The 22,930-nt window shown below is 41.5% G+C and overlaps 1 protein-coding gene across 2 annotated transcripts; it reads right to left on the bottom strand.

Moving 5' to 3' along the window:
• Window positions 1–2,381: 2,381 nt before the first annotated feature.
• Window positions 2,382–22,928, bottom strand: kif18a (kinesin family member 18A). 2 transcript variants are annotated; one of them, XM_071380752.1, is made up of 18 exons: window positions 22,796–22,928; window positions 22,071–22,403; window positions 21,586–21,743; window positions 21,307–21,411; window positions 21,068–21,178; window positions 20,746–20,943; window positions 18,653–18,832; window positions 18,340–18,414; window positions 18,121–18,230; window positions 17,098–17,260; window positions 16,777–16,941; window positions 13,401–13,522; window positions 12,297–12,565; window positions 9,914–9,973; window positions 4,062–4,467; window positions 3,540–3,629; window positions 3,325–3,422; window positions 2,382–2,765 (listed from the first exon to the last, which is right to left on the bottom strand). In XM_071380752.1, the coding sequence occupies exons 2-18, from the start codon at window positions 22,378–22,380 to the stop codon at window positions 2,629–2,631; spliced, it is 2,757 nt and encodes a 918-aa protein (XP_071236853.1). In that variant the 5' UTR covers window positions 22,381–22,403; window positions 22,796–22,928; the 3' UTR covers window positions 2,382–2,628. The 2 variants fall into 2 exon arrangements, with proteins under 2 accessions (XP_071236853.1, XP_071236854.1); XM_071380753.1 differs by having other exon boundaries at window positions 18,653–18,829.
• Window positions 22,929–22,930: the final 2 nt, after the last annotated feature.

Raw genomic sequence — 22,930 nt, 5'->3', positions numbered from 1 at the left:
GAAAAAAGCAAAATGAAGAGTTTCTTGTGAATGAGAGAGGTCAGTACTTGCGCAGAAGAGTGCGGATATTTGCATTGAGCAGCACCGTGCACAGACATTTCAGGGGTGATCAAAATTAAACGTTTTAAAATAATAACTTAATAATATAATATTTATGATCTTCCAACTCATGATATATGGCTGGCAGGCTAGTGGCTCGTGTAGATATTTGAGTGGTGGTTAGCTAGAGTCTAGACTACCTGTGTTGCTGATGGAGTCGAGTCAGAGGGTCGTTGATTCAGGCTTTATGTCTTCCTGCCTCTGTGCTGCGCGTATCAGCCAACCAGACCGAGTATTGATGACGTAAATCAAGTATTATCGTGTGTAAATGAAATGTTATGCTGCTGTGGTAGCTTGCTACACACACTTGACCAGTGACCGCATCTTAAGCAATGCAAGTTTGGATACCGGGCGTGCGCAATCTCCATACAGCGCAGACTGGAAAACAGGCGCAACCCGGGCGCGCCGAGCTCTGTACAGGGCAAACCACGTCATGACGACTTGCGGGCAGTGGGTTCAGAACAACTTTACAAAACAATATGTATACAGTGTCTTCAGAAAGTATTCACATCCCTTGACTTTTTCCAAAGTACATGTTAGAATCACACCTGCATTGTACAATATTTGCCCATTATTCTTTAAAAAATTATTCAAGCTCTGTCAAGTTGGTTGTTGATATTTGCTAGACAGATATTTTCAAGCCAATTTAAGTCAACACTAACTAGGCCACTAAGGAACATTCAATGTTGTTTTGGTCAGCAACTTGTGTATATTTGACCTTCTGTTTTAGGTAATTGTCCTGCTGAAAGGTACATTTTTCTCCCAGTGTCTGTTGGAAAGCAGATTGAACCAAGTTTTACTCTAGGATTTTGCCTGTGCTTAGCTCTATTCTATTTCTTATATCCCAAAAAACTCCCCAGTCCTTGCCGAACATGATGCAGCCACCATCATGATTGAAAATATGAAGTGGTACTCAGTGAGGTGATGGATTTAACCCAAACATAACACTTTCTATTCAGGATGAGTTAATTACTTTGCAGTATTTTATTGGCTTATTGCAAACAGGCTGCAAGTTTTGGAATATTTGTATTCTATTCATTCTCATTTATGTTAGTATTGTGGGGTAACTGCAATGTTGTTGCGCCACCCTGTCATCTTCTTCAGCAATTAAACTGTTTTAAAATCACCATTGGCCTCATGGTGAAATCTCTCAGCGGTTTCCTTCCTCTCCGGCATTTGAGTTAGGAAGGGTGCATGCATCTTTATAGTGATTGGGTGTATTGATATACCATCCAAAGTGTAATTAATAACTTCAACATGCTCAAATGGATATTCATGTCAGTTTTATTTTTTACCTATCTACCACTAGGTGCCCTTCTTTGTGAACCATTGGAAAACCTCCCTCGTTTTTTGTGCTTGAAATTCAATGCTCGACTGAGGGATCTTACAGAGAATTATGTGTGGGTTACAGAGATGGGGTACTCAATTAAAAATTGTAAAAACACTTATTGCACAGAGTGAGTCCCTGCAACTTATTAAGCACATTTTCACTCCTGAACTTATTTAGGGTTGCCATAACAAGACATGAGCTTTTCATTAATTAATTTGTAAACATAATTCCTTTTTGATATTATGGGGAATTGTGTGTAGACCAGTTACAGAAAACTGTGTGTGTGTGTGGGGGGGGGTGCTCAGCACAGGTAGACCCCCTTCTATGCACCTGGCATTGAGCTTCCTGGCTAAAAATAAAGATCAACATTGGATGCTGTGCAACGGAAAGACCTAATTCAAAGTGATGAGTTGGCTTCTTTCCAGACATAATGTAAGTCTGATTTTTTTCTCTGAAGATATATACAGCCATTACAAAAAGGGAGCTGGTATCAAAGTGCATGTACAACACCTATTGTTAGAGCTGGTAGAAAACAAATGTATTTACTTAAGAGCGGCAACTAGATGGGGCTCAATACAGCTCTCAGTGAGTAGGAATTCTTAAAACTGTTCAACATTTTAACAATATTTTATGAGCCTTCATTTCTGTTTATGTGTAGCCTGATATTGAACATTGAAAAAAGCTCCACAGGTGAATGAGTTTCCCTATACAGATGGGTTACAAGCGGAATGAACGAACATCACAAGTCTCCATGTCAACAGCATTCACATGCATGGCCATATGACTTGACAGTAAAACAGCATGTCTGATAACTCAATCTACACCTTCCGTTCAATTTTATATTGAAAGGAAATATATGTACAGTAAACAGGGAAAAGCTCAGAAATGAACCATTCGAGAAAAAAAAGATTGAACGAGTTGAATTATTCATGGTAAAAACCAACCACATACATTAGTAGTTAAACATTTTATTACTAAATAACAATAGCAAATTATTGGTACAACAAATGTTAATGTAGGAAATAATGTAAAAACATTAATTCTACAACCAAAAATAAAACTAAGAACAAGTTCAGAATCATACACAATTCAAGCAAAAACTATTCAAGAAATCCATAGGACTTAATTTCTCTCTCCATAGCTACACACGATTCCCCAATATCTACACGACATCAGCAACATCTGGCCAAAAGCAGGTCTCACATCCTCTTTGTCACACTCTTGAATTTCTGGGAGGTTTTATAGAATATGGACTTTTTCCTCTGAACATCCATGAGGTGAAGATTCCCCTCAGAAACACTCCTCATAACTCTTCTGGGCTCGTTCTCCTCTGACCCTAAGGAGAAACACAATGTTTAGAAGAGCCCCCGTCTGTATGGAGAGCTTCAAATTAAATGTTTTTCCTTTGCAGTGTGAAAAATCCCAGCATAAAAAAAAAAAAGTTGGTTATTTTAGATTACATAAATTGAACAATAAAACAAATTGCTGTCTAAAACAAATCACATCAAAAGTATGCAATCTGATGAGAAACCAAATTCTGCAGTTGTCCAAAAGCCAAACAAAACCCTTCAAAATAAAATACATGTCATACGTAACAGGCAGACAAGCGCCTTCATTGTTGATTAAAAACAGCTTGGTTTTCTAAAAGCTTGTGTCCTTCATAACAGACATATAAAAAAAAAGAAGCATATTCTGGCCCTGCCCTGAACTTTGTGTTGCAGCTGACAGATGTAGGCATAAGCTCTGCGTGTAAGCACCACTAATTGAAATGAACATGGGGATTTGAGGGGGAAAAAGCCACACATTTAATATATTTTAAAAATAGTGAATGAAAGCAAACTACACTCTTTCCCTGGGTCACTTCAGGGGAGAAATACTGGTATTGTTGCACTCACCAGCAAAACGACGCACTCTTAGTGGTCTGCTTGCTACTACTGTGGGGTCCTGCTTTATGCGCTTGGGTGCTGAAAGGATTTCCTGCTCTCTGCTGCTGCTACAGGGGGAAATGGAAACAAGAGATGAAATGTGTTAATATCTGAGCAGCACAACACTTCCTTCCCTGATCCTTCACTAGAAAAATGTATTTAGAGTACATCACAACCACACTTACCAGTTTATTTTGCGTTTGCCCTGCGCAGCCGAAGTCATGGCCATGTAGGTCTTGCCACGTCGGATGTCTAACAGAGATGGTATCTCCAGTCTGCGGGAAACAACAAGTCAGGCAATGTCACTTTCCTTCTCAATATTTGATCAGTCTCTGACATGTGACCAAAACATATAAACAGACTGGAATGAGTACAGCACTCTGTTACGTTAGACATTTCTGAGCTCTCTCACTGCCACTTGCTCGTACCTAAAACTTAAGAGACAAGGCAGCTCAACGTTTAGAAATAAGTACTTGGAGGGGCTCGAACCCGAATACAATTTCTGCCAGTCTGTCACCTGAAACAAAATGTGTCAAATAAAAATGTGAATCGTTGCGATAATAAGAGAGGCATTTAAAAAAAAATTATACAGAGAAAGTCTTAATCTATGAATGTATGCACTGTTTTACATTGTTCAGCAGCTAATATTAAACTGGACTGTTGAAATGCTGGAGTATGATGACCATCTTTGACAATACCACACCCACCTTTTGGGGGGTTTGCTCATGTCATTGGCTCGGGGAGCCTGCTGTTGGCTTGGATTCAAGGGGCACGAAGTCTCAGCCTGATGATTGGGGCTACATTGGTAAAGGATGACGGTAGCGTTGGCAAGAGCTGCTTCATTGTCTCCATTTTCAATGTCAAATGTCATGTTGGGGTCATTGACTGCAGAGTGCTGGAGAGGCAGGAGTGAAGGCCTGTTGAGTATACTGCTGGCCTCTGGAGTGTAGAGCAGTGGAAACATCCCCTCCTGTCTCAACACATCCTGAAGGACCATGGGAACCTGCGCTGAGGCGGAGACGACACTCCCAGGGTTTGGTGGAGACACTGCCAGCTTCCTCCTGGTAGGTTTCTTGGGAATTGGTTCCATCACTGTCACCTGGGCCACTGGGCCTAGAAAACAACATCAATAGGATTTATTTTTTATGAAGAAGCCACAAAGAACCTAACAAATTTAAGCCTATACATGATCAAATAAATTGCTATCAAGTTACACAACACACTTCATCAAGGTCAATTCCATTTCAATACAGTCCAATCCATTCACTGCGAATTGACAATTAGAGGATTTTTTCAATTTTGGCCTAGCTCTACAAATCACTTAATGAATTGAGAGGTCAAATGGAATTGAAAAAAGAAATCATAAACATCCTCCAACAAGCACTTACATGGAAGTGTATACACCTTGGATGTATTCACAGTGTTAAGACCTTTGGAATGTTGCGGATATAAAAACGTAAAGGGTTCCATATTTTACTTGACAGTCACATCTGTTCTACATACATTTATATGGGAGCGTTCTATAAGCTTCTTCCTGAACAGGGTCCAGGGTTCATCCTGTTCAGCCAGAACACTTCCTGTTAGTGGTTGGTGAGGCCTTGCTACTTGGTTTACTAGTTTGAGCTCAAGTGCAAGATAAGAATGCATTATCCAGTCTAAATCACAGTAGGCTGTCGGCTTCAGCATGTGGGTATTCACTAACAACATGGCAGTAGTTTGCCATAGCAATGTCATACATGGCCCAGGGATGAAAGTTTATTTTTTAATTACATTTTTTATCCCATGACTGGAACTGGAGTCGATCTCAGATCGGGGGGAAAACATTTTGCCTCGAGGTCCACATCGGGATGTCGAAATTCAACGGAGGGCTGCACAGATTTTTTTATGACCGATATGTTTGTCAAAAATCGATTTGCGGTCATGAAAAAGGGCAGTTATTTGAAAATAGATATGTCCATTACAATTTCTACATACATTCTATCTAGTCTTAGACATTCAAGTGTGGTCTGGAGTGTCTTTATTTTAATACCCCAAATAATCACCCTCCTGGAGAACTTTAACCCCTGCATGGCCTTACCATCTGTGTTGAAGCACCATACTCATATTTTAAGAAAATAAATCACATCTGAATAGATCTTAGGTGGCACCGGTATAAAAATTAGACACAGTATCACCACCATTGAAAGATGAAGGAATAACATTTCTGTAAAATACTGAAAGGAGAAGTCCACATCTGCAGTAGGCCTAATATGGGTTCTCATCTTTTGGCAGTTGGAGAAGTGTAGAGGTAGCCAAAGAAAGTGAACCTGGTGACCTATACACAGTGCAGACATTAATCAGAGGTGTAAGGGAGTAAGGGCCGGGACACATTCATGCTCACAAATTGAGTTTCACCAGTCCCGACAAGCCCAGCTACTGTGACATGGAAGATGGCTAAGTAGGGGAAAGAAGAAAATGAATCAAATCGATCAAAATCAAAATATAATTCGATGTTACAAAGAAACCAAGACTTAAAGCCCTCAGAACTGCCTCAATTAGTCAGGGCACGCACTCCACAAGGTTTTGAAAGCGTTCCACAGGGATGCTGGCCCATGTTGACTCCAATGCTTCCCACAGTTGTGTCAAGTTGGCTTGATGTCCTTTGGGTGGTGGACCATTCTTGATACACACGGGAAACTGTTGAGCGTGAAAAACCCAGCAGCGTTGCAGTTCTTGACACAAACCGGTGTGCCTGGCACCTACTAACGTACCCTGTTCAAAGGCACTTAACTATTTTATCTTGCCTATTCACCCCCAATGGCACAGATACACAAGCCATGTCTCAATTGTCTCATAAATCTTTCTTTAACCGGTCTAATCCCATTCATCTACAGTGATTAAAGTGTATTCAATAAGGGACTATAGCTTTCACCTAGTCAGTCTGGTCAGTGTTCATTAAGTTTTGTACACTCAGTGTATATTTCCACACCATGAGGTTGGAATAACTGTTTAATAACAGCTGTTTGAAAAGACAAAAATGTAAGCCTGTTTTGGTGGGATGGAGTTTTGGCCTGCCCTGTGACGTCGCCAGGCGGTAAACTAGTTAATAGACCAATAAGAGAGTTCCAAACCACTCTGCCAATAACAGCTAGTTTTCAGTTTTCCCCTCCCCACTCAGACCACTCCCAGACAGTCCTAGAACAATTCTTGCTTGAGAAATTACTCTTGGCTAAGAAGCTATTTTTGCTTCTTTTTGACATTTTTTATGGAATACAATCATAGTAAGATGACTTAATTGTTATCCAGAAATGATTTGATACTGAGAAAATCTGCTGCATTGGACCTTTAACCAATCAAGCAAACATAACAAGGCCACATAAAATCCTTATGGAACACAAAGCAAGGAATGAGGGAAAACAACTTATGGCTGACAAAGCAGGAGTGGACATAGGCCTAACATAGGATAAGTTATTTCATGGTATAAGTGGTTCACAATCACTAGCCATAATGGATGACTCACACGCTTAACAACCTGTCGAATAAAGGATACAGCTACACTGAATGGATCACCATATTAGTCATCAGTGAGGATGAGTCATACACACTACATACTGTTAATTTTTGGTCATTTGATCAAGACTAACTTAGATACAACTAACTTTACATACAACTGATTAAATGGGAATAATTGATATAGGCTACACAATACATTTTTAATATACACCAAAGTCGTTTTAATAGAAAACGTGTCTTCCATTAACCGGCCTAAATGTTATGAATAGAACTTTGGGATTTCATTCTGTAATAAGAGCTTAAACGTATTAACATGAATAAATATGTTTTACGAGAATAGGTAGACTATGATAAAACCTGTCTGAGATTGATGATTATGTCACCTAAAGAACATACGTAAGCAGGGTTGTTAGAGTTTAAAAGGTGGTGTGTAAGAGTAAAGTGGAGAGCACGTTGCATCAGAGCACAAGGAGGCAGACTCACTTGTTGCAGTGAGACACTGCGGCTGCATCATTTACATGCTGCTGACCACAGCCCTGTGACGCCGCTTCCTACCTAATACATTTTACTGAGGAGGAGGCAATTCCCAGAAATGTGAACTGTGTGGTGGTGGATTTGACATATCAATTTGCCTACCCACCCCCGCACAGACAAAATAGAACAACCAACTAAATTGTTTAATGTAGAAGCTTTTAAGTGACAATGCTCACATTTTTTAACAACATACTTGTGTATCATAAAACGGAGGGGGGATATGGAAGATTAATGGACCTATTTATTCATACGAAGAGCAGAAAGCAATATTTAGGAAATTTGAGTCACAGCTCAGATAGCAAGGCAGGATGAGGGGACAGTGATAAATGGTACCGTTTCTGATGGAGATCTGGCACGGCAATAAATGGCATCCAAGTTCTTTCAATCACATATTTTTGGCTTGTAGGATTAATACATGCATGAGGTGCTATTTCTGGTGGAGACCGCACCATATTAGGGTCGCTTGGCTGCTGCCTCCCTCTTTATAGTGCTGCTGCTGTTATCGCTGACGGGACAGGGGCGTTTACGCTGGCCTTGCCTACCTTCTTTTCCCTGCAGAGAATTTGCATTTTCATGAATGAGGTTTGAGCAGCCTGGGTTGGGAGGGCTGGATGCTGGATTGACTGAGTACAAGATATGGAGGAAAGGGGGAGGGGGGCAAGGAGGGAGAGTGTGATCGAGCAGGAAAAAGTAAGACTGGCACAGAACGAGGTTGGAGAGAGAGAAGAGTGATTGAAATTGTGTGGGCCATCCTGTGCTGAAGGGAGATAAGGGGATGGGTACAAGGCATTGGACTGGCGGGGTGCAGAACCCTATTGAGAGGGTCATGTGTGGTGACCTGCACTCGTATCCACTTCGAGATGGTGCGGTAATGAAAAGGTTGGAAGAGGGAGGATCTCCATACTCAATCGTTATCAAGCTCTGATGCTAGTTACACAAACACAGAATAAATCAAGGATTTCACACTAAACAGGTAACATGACTTGGACAAGATCTTATTTCATATCTAAAGCGTAAATCATAGTCCACAGACACGATAGTCCAGTGTCCCATTGTGCCATAGCTACCTGGCTCTGAGATCACCATCTGCGGGGGACACAAAGCCCGAACGCGCACCGCCCCACAATTCCCAACCAACTTTCTGGTCTGGTACGCGTCCTCTACTCATTTGAAAGTGTTGACAGTTGGAGAAACTGCTTGAGGTGCGCTCATAATGAGAAAAGTATGAAAGCCAACGGTCCAATATTCTAACACTGCAGTGCGAATGTGTACTGGTTTTGGACTATGATAAACCCTTAAGGCCATTCATGTAATGGACGATCACAAAAAGCCATTCTGAAGTAGATAAGACATGCAAAAAAATAGGGCTGTGACGGTCATGGAATTTTGGATGAAGGTTATTGGTCAGCCAAATGACCGTGGTCACCGTTATTACTGCTCGAATAGCAAAATAAAAAACACACATCTCCTCTGCTCTGTTCCTGACCGCATGTGCTGCTGCCTGTTTGCTACAACACCTTGCTTATTTCAGCAAGGAGTAAAGTTATCACATTGTTAACAGTCCATGTTACCGTAGAAACAGACTCAACCATACAAATTCCTGGCCGTCCCGTCTTCAGTCAGCCGTTCCACAAAAAAAAAGTTAACTGTTATGAGGGTTATTATATTTTCATGACGGTTAAACAGTAATTGTGCCAGCCCTAGTAAAAAGTGTTTTTAAAGCCATTTCCTGTTGCGCTGTGGTCGTCCGGTGTTGTTTTCTTTAAAAATGTAGCTGACGTTTCCCACAATGTGTTTCAATCAAATGTAGACCATCTGTTCAGCAGAAAATATCATTACAGACAATTTGGACGGCCATATTTCACATACTTCCTTATTGTACTTCCCTAAAGGTTTCCCAGTCCTTTTCTTTCTTTAAAGGGGTCTCAAGTGTCATTTCATTTTCACAAAATATCTTTAGTTCCAGACCAGAAAGTCCGCAGTGCTGCACAACTGGAAATCAAATTCTACTTCATGTCGGAATACTTTTTGTAGTTTCTGTAACAGTTTGCCTATTTTATTTTTCCTCGTTTAAGAATCAGTTGAAGTGCCAATTGATATCCCATCATCTCGAGGATGGCAGAAGGGAAATTAAGTTGTTACACTAAACACCAGTGATCAGTGGGAATAAAACAAAAAACACTGTTAATCCACAGATCAATATTACTAATTTCTCACTTCAGTTTGAGCACTACAGAGGGGATGTTTAATATTGTCAGTTCATTATTTTAACCATTTCAGTCCTTGTGGTCTTCTGAAAAAAGCCTTCTCTGTTAACATCCCAAGTTTATACTAGTGAATCCTGAAACCAGTTATCACAACTGAAATTGCTGATGAACAATTAACAGCTGAAACAGAGCTTTTACCACAGGAGTGATGACTTTGATGGACATATTTGATCCCCTCTGACTGTCACTATGAAGGATTCCATGTGGCAAGCTGTTAGATTAATGACCAGGTTAGCAGGCCTGAGGGAGAGTAAAAACAGGTTTACCTTTCGATGATGGATTGGGTTGAAGGCGCAGCGAGACTCTCCTCTTATGTTTCTCAGCACCTGAGTGACAGACAACAGTATGTTCAACAACACAGCCTCCTTCATGAATACCATGCCACCCCCCCAGTTATCAGCACAACACACAGCATGACTAGCATCACAGCTCAGCCTGCACAGTTATCAATAGAACAGACACAATCGTGCCTCAGCATTTGGCTGTGGTAAATGTGAATAATCATCACGAGCTGTGTAGCAACGTCTGCTATTGTACACTTGTCTGGTTAAAAAATGGGTAACCCTTTACACTTGTATACGTATATGGGTTGAAAATGTCAGCTTTGGACATTGATAAGCTCTTAAAAATTGGAACAGTACAGTAACATGCTATACATGACGTCAGAACTCAGGCTCTGCACTTCACAGCTCTGTATGGGTTTTGACTGACAGCCGTTCTGAACTTGAGCACTGCTCATGACAAGAAGTTGCCCCAATCCCTCCTGCTAATTGGGCAACTTTAGAAAATGTTTTTTTCTGAGTGAGGGAAATGCTGTAAATTACAAGGACTATGTATTTTGAAAGATGAGATGCTAAGGATTATAATAAATACTGCTTTGATGTCATACAAGCAAGCCTAACACCCATGAGTCCCAATGTGCACTTCACATTTCCATATCATAAAACTCATGTAATATACATTGTCAACATTTACGATTACTATGTTTGATGTACAGTTACAAGATAACATGGCGTTATACCCTGGGTTGTCCTGAACAGAATGAGACTGTTTGTTGTATTGTGAAGAAAATTTGCCGCAAACTATGCATTTGGATTTACTCATGAATCCAGTCCGTACGCACCAAAATAACAATCTGTTTCTCTGAATTGCTTTGTGAAAGCCTAACACTAAGATCCTATTTTATCATTTTGATAGTCATGTTGGCAATAGAACAAGCGCTCAAATTTCACCCACCTGACCCAGATTGTAAAAAACAAAAAAACAAATGCAGCGAAAATTACTGTAAATTTAAAAATGCACATAAAATCAACAGTGTAATGTTTGGATTCAATCTTGTGTCAGCTGAACGGTTGGCCTCACCTTTAGTCTAATAATTTCCCCATAATCTCCAAACTGTTCCCTTCTAATTTCTACCATGGTTATGCATTTTCATATTTTTTCTGTAAGAAACATTTCAATTTAGCTCTATCCCTATCCAATTCCCACAAGTGTAAGGGGTTAAATGTTCAATGCAGCCATTTTTAATCAAAATATGAAATAATTGTTACCCAGAAATTAAGTTCCTTACTGTGATTGTTTTCAATTAAAAATTGTCAAAAATAAACAAATATTGCTTCTTAGCAAAGCGCAATTTCTCAAGCAAGATGTTTTCTAGGACTGGGAGTGGTCTGAATGGGGAAGGGAAAACTAGCTGTTATTGGCAAAGAGATTTGGAACTCTTTCTTATTAACTAATTTACCACTTGGTGATGTCACCAGGCAGGCCAAAATGCCATCCAACCAAAACAGGCAGACATTTTAGGCGGTCTTTTCTTAAACTAAAATGGACAGCATCATAATTTTTTACAATTTCATAGAGTGTATATATATATATATATAAAATGACAGAAATCAAGTTTTGATTGCACTGGGCCTTTAACTAAATTAAGCTTTAAATATATAATAACAGTAGTCTTCAGGATAGTCATTGCAAGGTGAAAACGGGGGGAATAGAACAAACAGACGGGACCTATTGAGATCTGGTATCATACATTTGTGCTCATGGCTTGTGAAAGGAGGGTCAAATTACAGGATATCACTCAACTACAAGCACAAGTGGACAGGGCCAAAAATACTAAATAAAAGACACAGGGAAACAAGCATGTGACGGGTGCAGGGGGACAGGTGCGGGGTGCACCTGCTGACATATGATGGACAGCAACATGGTAATTAAGTATTGCTGGCCAGCTTTGGTTCACGCTCCATTGTCTCCTAGGGGCTGAATGTCATGAAAGGAGGCCTGATGGCGCACTGGTGCTGGGTTATACAGGACCTGGAGAATGGTGGCTCCAGTGTGTGTAGGCTCCCATGATCAACAGTAAATAGAGCCCAATAGCCCAGGGCCACCAGATATTGCTGTATGTTATACTACAAAGCAAGATCAATGCCAGCTAACTTGCCAAAATATATTTTGATTTTCTAGAAAGAATGGGCATGGTCTAATTAAATCAACAACCAAAAACAAATATTGAACTTCAGCTTTCTTAATTAAGCAGAAAATCAATAGCTTTGTAGTATACCCCTCAGGGGGAAATTACATGTCATCGTTGTCACGGGGAGTTGAAGCTAAGTCTGCGTTTTTTTAAGACAACATAAGGTCATGACTTACTACTGCAGGGACTGTTTTGATGGGGACAGATGAGGTGTGAAAATGACAGGATGGGTGCGAGCTCTGGCCTAAGCCTGGAACCCTCAGCCTGGGTCTCCTCGTCCTTCTGCTCCCCTGCCTTCTCCTGATCGGCCCACACCACACCCCTCTCCCTGAGGACCAGGTGCTCCAGGTCCTGGTTCTCAGCCTCGTCGGTAGCTGTGACCAGGCCCGATCCCCTCAGCGTCCAGTACTGTCTGCTGTAGGCAGGCAGCAGCATGTGCACCATTCTGAACAGAAGAAAGCATGAAACTCAGGTTTAAAAGATGTTCTGTTGAGTCAGTATCACAATTTATAGTATAAAGTTGCCAAAGTGAATTTTGTTGCATATGTATGCAACACCTAGTATAGTATAATTCATAAGACTAATAATCTCTATTCACTAATTCATATAAGTAAGCGATAACGACACTGTACATTCTCTGGAGGTAATGTATGACAGGTATGGATGGCACACAGTCATTCATACTCACATAGTACAGTGTGAGTCACATGACTGATACTCCATTTTTCATAAATATTATTTCATATCATTCCCATCTTAATATGTCTGTATCTACCTGACCATATTTACCCATTCATGTAGGATTGAGGCCTGAAGATTCCTTCTAAAACATGTAGCAATATCTGTACAACAGATGTTGTGGAGTATTGGCTCAGATTGACTTAAGTCTACTTGACAGGTCTGAAAAGTCTGACAAACCCCTTTAAGACATAAGGCCATCTTATGGTAATATCACTGCATTTCCACTCTCTGTCTTCAGTGGATACAGGTGGATGATTCAACTCTGATACGCAATGCCAGGCTTTTGTTCCAGCCCTGCTGTAGCATACCAGACTCCAGCAATCAGCTGCTCAACAGGAACAAAAGCCTGCACACCCATTAGCTTCCAGCTGGAACGTTGGCTTGGCCACATGTTTAACACAGTAAGTGAGGTATTTTTCCACTGTGGTATCACTGGGGTAAAGAGTATCAAATACAACAATGAATATCGGTATAGAAGTCCAAATTTTGGTATGGCGACAACATTACGCGTTCAATACTGAAAAAGAAAAATGACCTACTTTTTAGTCTGTTTGTTCTCCTGGTCCTGGATGCCGATGAGGTGGGTCATTTGCTCAATGTGCTGCTTGAGGTCCTCTACCTGTAGCTGGAGCCTGTGGCAGCGAAGGTCCTTCTGGAGTACCTGAGGGGGAAAGTGGAAGAGCTGGTGAAATGACCACGAGGGAACATATTGAATAACCCTGACCACAGCTAGAGAACAAGCTGGCAGGGAGTCATCAGTGACGCACAAGACAATGAGTCTTGAGGGGTTTATTTTGTGCCATGCTTCATCTCTGAGAACCTGTCTTCTGGGTAAAAAAAAATTAGCTGTCATCCAACTCTGACGTAAAAGAGTATACGAAACGACAGCAGAGAGAACATTTGACAAGCGGATGAATCATTGTTCTGTGCCACTTCCTAGAAGAGGGATGAGAAAGAGGAAAAAAACATCTACATGGTTTTAGGTAACTGGCTGTGTGAGGGATGCGTAAAGATCATTGATCCATTCACCTCAGTCATCCACCAGTGAACAAGAGCAATAAAATAAGCACAGTTCTAATTACCTGGAGAACAGATGGAAGAAACTGTCACAACAAGTTGGGACCAATTTGCATAAACAAACAAACTAAAAGTAAAAAAATATATAAATGTATATTTATAGCATAGAGTTAACTTCCTGTGAGGCGTTCCCATCCCTTCTATAATTCTCTCTGGGAGATGAAAAATGACATATTTAAAAGGGATAGTTCACCTTAACTATAAGTAGAACCATTTCTACGTATAATTAGCCATTAGTTTATTATATGGATCTTATCCAGCGAGTCAGCAACCAAAAAGAAGGCTTTAGGTAGCTTACAATTAAGCAGCATTGTCAATAAATCTTCACAGTCCCTCTTGGATTTTGTGAGGATTTTGTGTGATATTCGCGGGCAACAATGCACTGACGAGGAAAGAAATGTGTGTTAACGTGTGGCTTGATTGAACCATATTATGCTGTAAATGTGCAATGATTGTTAAAAATTGAAATTCTTTGCTGACTCAAAAGGAACACCTACAGCTGAAGTGGGAAGTTTACATACACTTAGGTTAGAGTCATTAAAACTCGTTTTTCAACCACTCCACAAATTTCTTGTTAACAAACTATAGTTTTGGCAAGTCGGTTAGGACATCTACTTTGTGCATGACACAAGTCATTTTTCCAACAATTGTTTACAGACAGATTATTTCACTGTATCACAATTCCAGTGGGTCAGAAGTTTACATACACTAAGTTGACTGTGCCTTTAAACAGCTTGGAAAACTTCAGAAAATGATGTCATGGCTTTAGAAGCTTCTGATGGGCTATTTGACATCATTTGAGTCAATTGGAGGGGTACCTGTGGATGTATTTCAAGGCCTACTTTCAAACTCAGTGCCTCTTTGCTTGACATCATGGGAAAATCAAAAGAAATCAGCCAAGACCCCAGAAAAGAAATTGTAAACCTCCACAAGTCTGGTTCATCCTTGGGAGGAATTTCCAAACGCCTGAAGGTACCACGTTCATCTGTACAAACAATAGTACGCAAGTATAAACACCATGGGACCACGCAGCCATCATACCACTCAGGAAGGAGACGCGTTCTGTCTCCTAGAGATGAACATACTTTGGTGCGAAAAGTGCAAATCAATCCCAGAACAGCAAAGGACCTTGTGAAGATGCTGGAGGAAACAGGTACAAAAGTATCTATATCCACAGTAAAAAGAGTCCTATATCGACATAACCTGAAAGGCTGCTCAGCAAGGAGCACTGCTCCAAAACTGCCATAAAAAAGCCAGACTACGGTTTGCAACTGCACATGGGGACAAAGATCATACTTTTTGGAGAAATGTCCTCTGGTCTGATGAAACAAATAATAATGACCATCATTATGTTTGGAGGAAAAAGGTGACGCTTGCAAGCCGAAGAACACCATCCCAACTGTGAAGCACGGGGGTGGCAGCATCATGTTGTGGGGGTGCTTTGCTGCAGGAGGGACTGGTGCACTTCACAAAATAGATGGCATCATGAGGTAGGAAAATTATGTGGATACATTGAAGCAACATCTCAAAACATCAGTCAGGAAGTTAAAGCTTGGTCGTAAATGGGTCTTCCAAATGGACAATGACCCCAAGCATACTTCCAAAGTTGTGGCAAAATAGCTTAAGGACAACAAAGTCAAGGTATTGGAGTGGCCATCACAAAGCCCTGACCTCAATCCTATAGAACATTTCTGGGCAGAACTGAAAAAGCATGTGCGAGCAAGGAGGCCTACACACCTGACTCAGTTAGACCAGCTTTGTCAGGAGGAATGGGCCAAAATTCACCCAAAAGACCCTGGGACTAAACACCTCCCTCTGCAACTGGATCCTGGACTTCCTGATGGGCCGCCCCCAGGTGGTAAGGGTAGGCAACAACACATCTGCCAAGCTGATCCTCAACACGGAGGCCCCTCAGGGGTGCGTGCTTAGTCCCCTCCTGTACTAGCTGTTCACCTCCGACTGCGTGGCCAAGCATGACTCCAACACCATCATTAAGTTTTCCGACGACACAACAGTGGTAGATCACGACAACGATGGCCAGTCTATAGGGAGGTCAGAGACATGGCAGTGTGGTGCCAGGACAATCACCTCTCCCTCAACGTGAGCAAGACAAAGTAGCTGATCGTGGACTACAGGAAAAGGAGGGGCGAACAGGCCCCCATTCACATCGACGGGGCTATAGTGGATCTGGTCAAGAGTTTCAAGTTCCTTGGTGTCCACATACCCAACAAACTATCATGGTCCAAACACACCAAGAAATGGTCCAAACACGCCCATAAAGAGGGCACGACAATGCCTTTTCCCCCTCAGGAGACTGAAAGAGTTGGCATGGGTCCCCAGATCCTCAAAAAGTTCTACAGCTGCACCATCGAGAGCTGCATGGCATCCGACCGAAGGCGCTGTGTTACTTTTTTATTTAATTAAAAAAAACTTTATTCAAGAACTCTTTCTTGAACCGCATTGTTGGTTAAGGGCTTGTAAGTAAGCACTTCACAGTAAGGACTACACCTGTTGTATTCGGCGCATATGACAAATAAAATTTGATTTGAACAGCGAGCCCTCTTTTTGTACTGCGGTGATGGGTCAGCTTTGTGATAATATTGCAACATTTTTACTGTTTTATGCAGAAATAGTGCAGTGATTGGTCAAATTTGCAAGCCCTCACATAATATGCAGGGAATTGTTGATTTAGCAACAAAAAAAATAAGATCACAGAATCCTGGAAGAACTATCTTCCTCTACCAGTACATGAACAAAATAACCCATATACCACACCACTAACACCACCCCTGGGTCAAGAGATACCATATCTCCTGACCCCTCCAGCAGTTGCCTCACCACTGGTGGCTGGGAGTCCTGTCCCAGTAGCTTCATGTCATTCTCCACACGGTGCAGCCAGCCATTGTTCTCAAGGAAGCGCAACTCAGCCTCCTCCAGCCTCTTGCGGATGTGCTGCTGCTGTGTGAGCAGGGAAGCCAGCTTGCGCTCGTGCTTGCAGGTGGCCTATTCAACAACAGAGCCTGTCAGATTGGGGTACGACAAAGGAGTGTATGCACTTTAAAACATCCATCTATCACTGGTAAATCATAAAAGACATGCTCCTTCTGGGACCATTTTCTGGCTAAAACGTCATGGTGATAAGCAGGGCCTTTAACAGACCTTCTCAGTCTTGTCTTTGGCACCGAAGAGCTGGGCCTGCTGGTTGCACTCCTCGCTGTGGCGCTGACGTAACTCGTTCTCCTTGAGCTGACGCTCCAGAACAAGGTGCTCCCTCCTGATCTGAGTACGGCTGGAGAAAATGCTCTGTAGGGACTCTGACACCCTATCCAGAAAAAAGGAGCAACCAGACAGTTATCATTAAATGGAGTCTTTGCTTAATAATGGAGGGCAAATGTTTATAAAAATAAAAAAACGTTTCAGTGTTTGCCCTTCCTCAAGTAAAAATCCTATGTCATGTTATTGTACGACTCAACAGGTTGAACAGTGTTCAAATCAGGCAGCTGCCCTGGATCACCCCCAGCAGCTTTTACCCATAAGGCAGAGGCCTTGCAACAATGTCTCATTCTAGTAAAGGAAGAGGGGTATGCAGGTAAATAAATAAATAGACAGTGGAGAACAGCCGCTGAGATGTGACTGCACTCTCCAATGTAACCCCTATGACGTTGGAGCCGCCGTGGCCTTGCCAGACTGATGAATTTTTTATTGTGTGAGAAGCATGCTGCCTCTCTTCAGAGCCTCACATTGTGCAAGTTGTGAATTCTGATGCCGGTGAATGAAATGCGTGGGAATGAGACTCATTCAGCTTTCCACCCCCCCTTCCCTCTCTCCCTTTTTAAAAAGATGCCACTGCAGCCCTTAGAGGGGACTGAAGGAAGGACATTTTTTTTTTTAAATATAGCTAATATCGATATATTGTGTAGTTTTATTTACATTTGTTACGTGGCTCACAGCTGCCCCTATCAAAAATGCAGAGCCAACTCTCCACCCACCAGGTCCTTGGGCTTTGTACTTTTCCCCTCAACATTATAAATTATCTATGGATTTCAATTAAAGTGTACAAGTTTAAAGGACAACACTCAAGTGTGGTGCATATTATGCATAACAGAACTTGTATTACTATATAAATACAAGTTTTGCCTTTTGGTTGTTGCATGCACATTGGCACAAGAAATAAGTGCTTACTTGTGAATCTCTGTTTGGATCTGACTGGAGATGGTATTAGAGCCTCCAGGAACAAGAGGGCCCATCTTCCTCTCCTCATATTCTTTCAACTTCTGCTTCAATTGAACGATCTGAAATGGCATAAACCATTGATAAATTGTGAAATGTATGTCCACACCTTTTCTGACCATAAAGGCCTCCAGTCTGTGTAGTAGAGATGGGTGCTTCGTCTTATATTACCTCTTCTCGCTGCCTCTCACATATCACTGCATACTGGCCGATGTGACTGTCCAAGCTGACAACATTCCTCTTGAGCTAAAGGACAGGTAGATGCATGTAATAATGTATGGAGGGAGAAAGAGAGGCATTACAAACAGAAATATTGTAAGAAATGCCATGTAGTACAAGTTTCACTATCAAAACCACCTCTGAAATCATGTTTGGCTTTTAAAAACAGAGTTTATTACAAATGAAGGTACACTAAGGAGAGCACAGCCAAAGAGGCCTAAGTAAATCCTATAACATTGTTGGGATGGGTGAGTAGTTTACTGACCGATGATTTGATCTCTTTGGCCCTGTTGGCGTATTTCAGTGTGTTGTGGGTGTCGTCATAAGATTTGGAGGTGGGGCTAATGTTGGCGATCATGACCGTCCTGCAGTTCCCACCAAGAGAATCTTTAAGGAGTCGTGTTAGCTTGCTGTCCCTGTATGGTATGTGGGCTTTCTTACTCTGCTAAAATAAAGAAAGCAAAAACAACAGCCTGAGAAAGAGTAAAAGTGCAAAACAGGAAAAGGTTAGGCCTACACATTCAGGTTTGAGGTGGGGAAAGGTCTGAAAAACCTCACTGGACATTAATGCTTTTTTATTTATATCAATTAATTCCAACTTGCTTGCGTTAAAATGGAATTGACCACAGTCCTATGACCCTTAGGGACTCAAAGCATACAGTAAATGCCCAGTGACAATGGAACACACAAATAAGGCTGTATAGGGGGGTGTTTTAGAATAGTCAAATACACTGAATGTACAAAACATTAACAACACCTGCTCTTTCCATGACATAGACTGGCCAGGTGAATCTAGGTGAAAACTATGATCCCTTATTGATGTCACTTGTTAAATCTACTTCAATCAGAGTAGATGAAGGTGAGGAGACAGGTTAAATAATTATTTTAAAGCTTTGAGACAATTGAGAGATGGATTGTGTATGTGTGCCATTCAAAAGGGTGACTGGGCAAGGCAAAATATTTAGGTGCCTTTGAACGAGGTATGGTAGTAGGTGCCAGGCACACCAGTTTGTGTCAAGAACTGCAACACAGCTGGGTTTTACATGCTCAACAGTTTCCAGTGTGTTTCAAGAATGGTCCACCACCCAAAGAAAATACAGCAACTGTGGGAAGCATTGGAGTCAACATGGGCCAGCATCCCTGTGGACCGCTTTCGACACCTTGTAGAGTCCATGCCCTGACAAATTGAGGCTGTTCTGAGGGCAAAAGGGGGGGGCAACTCAATATTAGGACGGTATTCTTAATGTTTTGTATATACACATTCTTATTGGCAGACGGTAACTATTTGTTTCCATAAACAGGTTTCTGGCAGACAGATACCTTTCATTTCTATAGAATATGAAAACACCCAAGCACATTATCTTCTGCTGGTGTGAATGTGCTAGGTCTGAATTCAGCCTGGCTTCACTAATGGCACAGATGCGTCTTGAGTACATTACATCTGTTTAGGTGAGTCACAGTCACATGGAGATTCAAATGGCAGGAATTACCAGGAACTTGCCGAGGAAAAGTGATCTGCAATGGGCTGGGGGCTGCCCAGCTGTTCTCCCTGGCCAAAACCTACATCTGGAATCAGGAAACCCTTATATTTCCAGCTGATCCTATGGGAGCTCAAAGTTTGCAGCTAAAAGGAGGTTGTCCCAATTAAGCAGAGCGACTCTTTCGCCAGAGCAGGATTTACAATGTACAGAGAAACAGCCTGAGAGAGAGGAAATAGGCCAATGGAGAAAACCACAAAGGCTAAATGTGCAACTGCAATTCATGGCCATGGAACCAGTCCTAGCTGGGACATCAAGGTATCATTCCCTAAAGCGAACAACGGTGCTATAAAAATAAACAAAATTTAAAAAATAATTTCGGTAAAGCGGTGGCATGTTTGTGCAGCATTTCCTAAATGCAAGTGGCCTGCTTGTGGAATCCCCAGGGATAGTGGTAACCCGAGATGACTCAGTGACAGGTTAATGTATGCAACTGGAATGAAATATATATAAAAAAAAAATGAAAGCCAGACAGTCCGGGAGCATTGAAAATTCCAAAAATGATAGATAGAGCACTATTTTTAGCAAATTTTGATGGCAAGGAAATATAAGTTTCAGTGCATCCCTCTGGACTTTGAAGACCGAATGCAGGTCCCAGGGCAAAATTAGTTTGACACACCTGTCATAGCGTTAAATCTAGACATAAGTTTGTGTATGCTCAACATTGTTTACGAGTCACAGAGAAATGCCTCTGGGTGTTATTGTCAAAAGATCAACCAGCATTTTGAATTATATTGAATTCTGTGAGCAGAAACATTTCCTTTGAATAATTTAAGGTCCTATTCAATCAGAAACATGTATCAAGATGCTTTACACATACCTTAGGGTCAGCCAGAGCGTTGATGACATTTCCCAGGGCAAGGAGTGAACGGTTGATGTTAGCGCCTTCCCGTTGACGTGCTCCCTTTGCGTTAGTGGCACTTGCTCGCTCTGAGCCAGCGAGGTCAATCAGGCTCATTTTGGCCACACGGACATTTGGATTAAGGCTGGCCGTCCTGTCCTGTTGCTTCAAGTAAATCTAGTGGGTTACAAGAACACCAACAATTTCATCTTCACCTGTCCAGTGACTGCAGTGGGTAAACCTGCTTGCCGTCTGGTAAAGGAGGAAAGGTAGATGACGCCACTCCATTGAAATAGCCTACCTGAAATACAGCATGGGACCGTGACGAGGTCGCATTCATGTCAGTGGGGTGCTGCGTTCTATTCCGATTGCCATAATCCAAAGCTTCAAGGATGTGCTCAGCAGACTTAGGCTACAAAAGAGGTCACATTAATACTTTTAAACAAATAAAATCAGAACACATCAATCAAAAAGAGATGTACTTTTTTTTTTTTAACAACACACCTGACAGAGACAACAAATAACCTGTTGCTCACTAACCTGGTGCAGAGTAAGGCCTTGGATTACCACTCCTTTCGAGGGGTCCTCCCTCACTGCAAGAGGTCCCACATTAGCCAAGAGGTCCCGGATCTGCTCATTATAGACCTGCAAACCAGTTATGACAAAAACTTGACTGATTTCTATTGACAATTAAAATTCTGATTGTTCATTAATAAAAGGTGTTTCTTTAATTCCCAGGTATGATGGAGGAAGATTTTTCCTTGATTTCTGAGTAAATCTATTAATTGAAAAATCAGACAGACAAAACCAAAGAGTCACCTCAAGATAAGAAAATGCTACATCAAATATTTTCTCTTCCTTGACTTGATCCATACGGTTGAAGAGCTCCGTCATGGTGCGATACATCACACCCGGGTCATTGCTTGAGCCCAACATGGTGTGTGTCTTGCCTGCTCCTGTCGCGCCATAAGCAAAGACTGCAACGTTTCAGAGAAGGATTAGTAATTAAACATGATCAAAACTTCCACTTCAAATAAAAAAAAATCTGATTTGGTAGGTTTAAATGTGACACCAAATGTATTGGAATTTAACTGCTAAATGGGGTACAAAGATGTAGGCTACTGTAGCATACTAATTACTATTTCTAAAATGGGCCTCTGTACTATGACATTCATTTAAATTAAGCTATTTGCAATCAATAAGCTGTTTTCACAAAGTCTGTCTCAATGTGCATATAGCCATAGGCCTACTAATCAGACAGTATAGTCCTGTAAAGATTAGCAGGCTTAGGCCTATTTTATTACCTGTACAGTTAAAGCCATTCAACACTCCATCAAGTATCCTTTTAGTGGTGTTCTCAAAGATATCCACCTGAGAAGAATCCTCCCCAAAAACATGATCAAAGACAAATTTCAGGTCCTTATTAGCTCTCTTGTTGACATCTCTGTTTCGAACTCTTGGTCCCCCGAAAGATGTAATTTGCTGTTCCTTGGGGTCAAATATTAGCATGTGGTTGTCCACAACTTGGACTACATTCCTGAAGTTCTCGGACTTCTCATTGTCGTTAGTTGGCCGCACACGAACAACCACTTTGACATGGCTGCACACGTCCATGACTCTTCTTGTTGTGTATTGATCTAGTTGAGAGATCACAAGGAAGATGCTTTAGCTGACTAAACTCCAAGGTGAAAGATGTTTCTGATATACTCCAATGGAGTGGCGCAGAGGCCAGGCTTTGTGGAATTGGGCGTGGCCAGATGTAATAACATAGCTAGCTACTTACATTCGACAACCTTACATTTTAAGCAGTGAACATATACAAATATGTTGTTACATAAAGAACAGGGAGACTTGAATGTCTCGTGTATTCGTCGCCCGTAGTGCCTTGTTGTGGCTAGCTAACATTAGCAGTCAACAAAGAGCCATATAAGCTCACCTCCGAGCGAAAACAGTAAGTGCTGCGAGTTGTAAAATACATCGTAAACATTACTTTTGCTCTGGAGCGAAGGATAATACACCCACAGCTTACCTTTGACTATAATTGTTTCACATTTGCAATTGTGGCTTGCTAGCAAGTAACGTTACAGCCACCGCTACTTTTTCTCCCAAGACCAGCGCGTCTTTTCAAAAACAAGCCCCCTCTTCCTTCGCAACAGCTGATTGG

Source organism: Salvelinus alpinus, chromosome 33, assembly GCF_045679555.1.
Source record: "Salvelinus alpinus chromosome 33, SLU_Salpinus.1, whole genome shotgun sequence".
Classification (NCBI taxonomy): domain Eukaryota; kingdom Metazoa; phylum Chordata; class Actinopteri; order Salmoniformes; family Salmonidae; genus Salvelinus; species Salvelinus alpinus.
The sequence above is the reverse complement of the archived record's forward strand: the minus strand, read 5'-3'. Positions and strand labels throughout refer to the sequence as shown.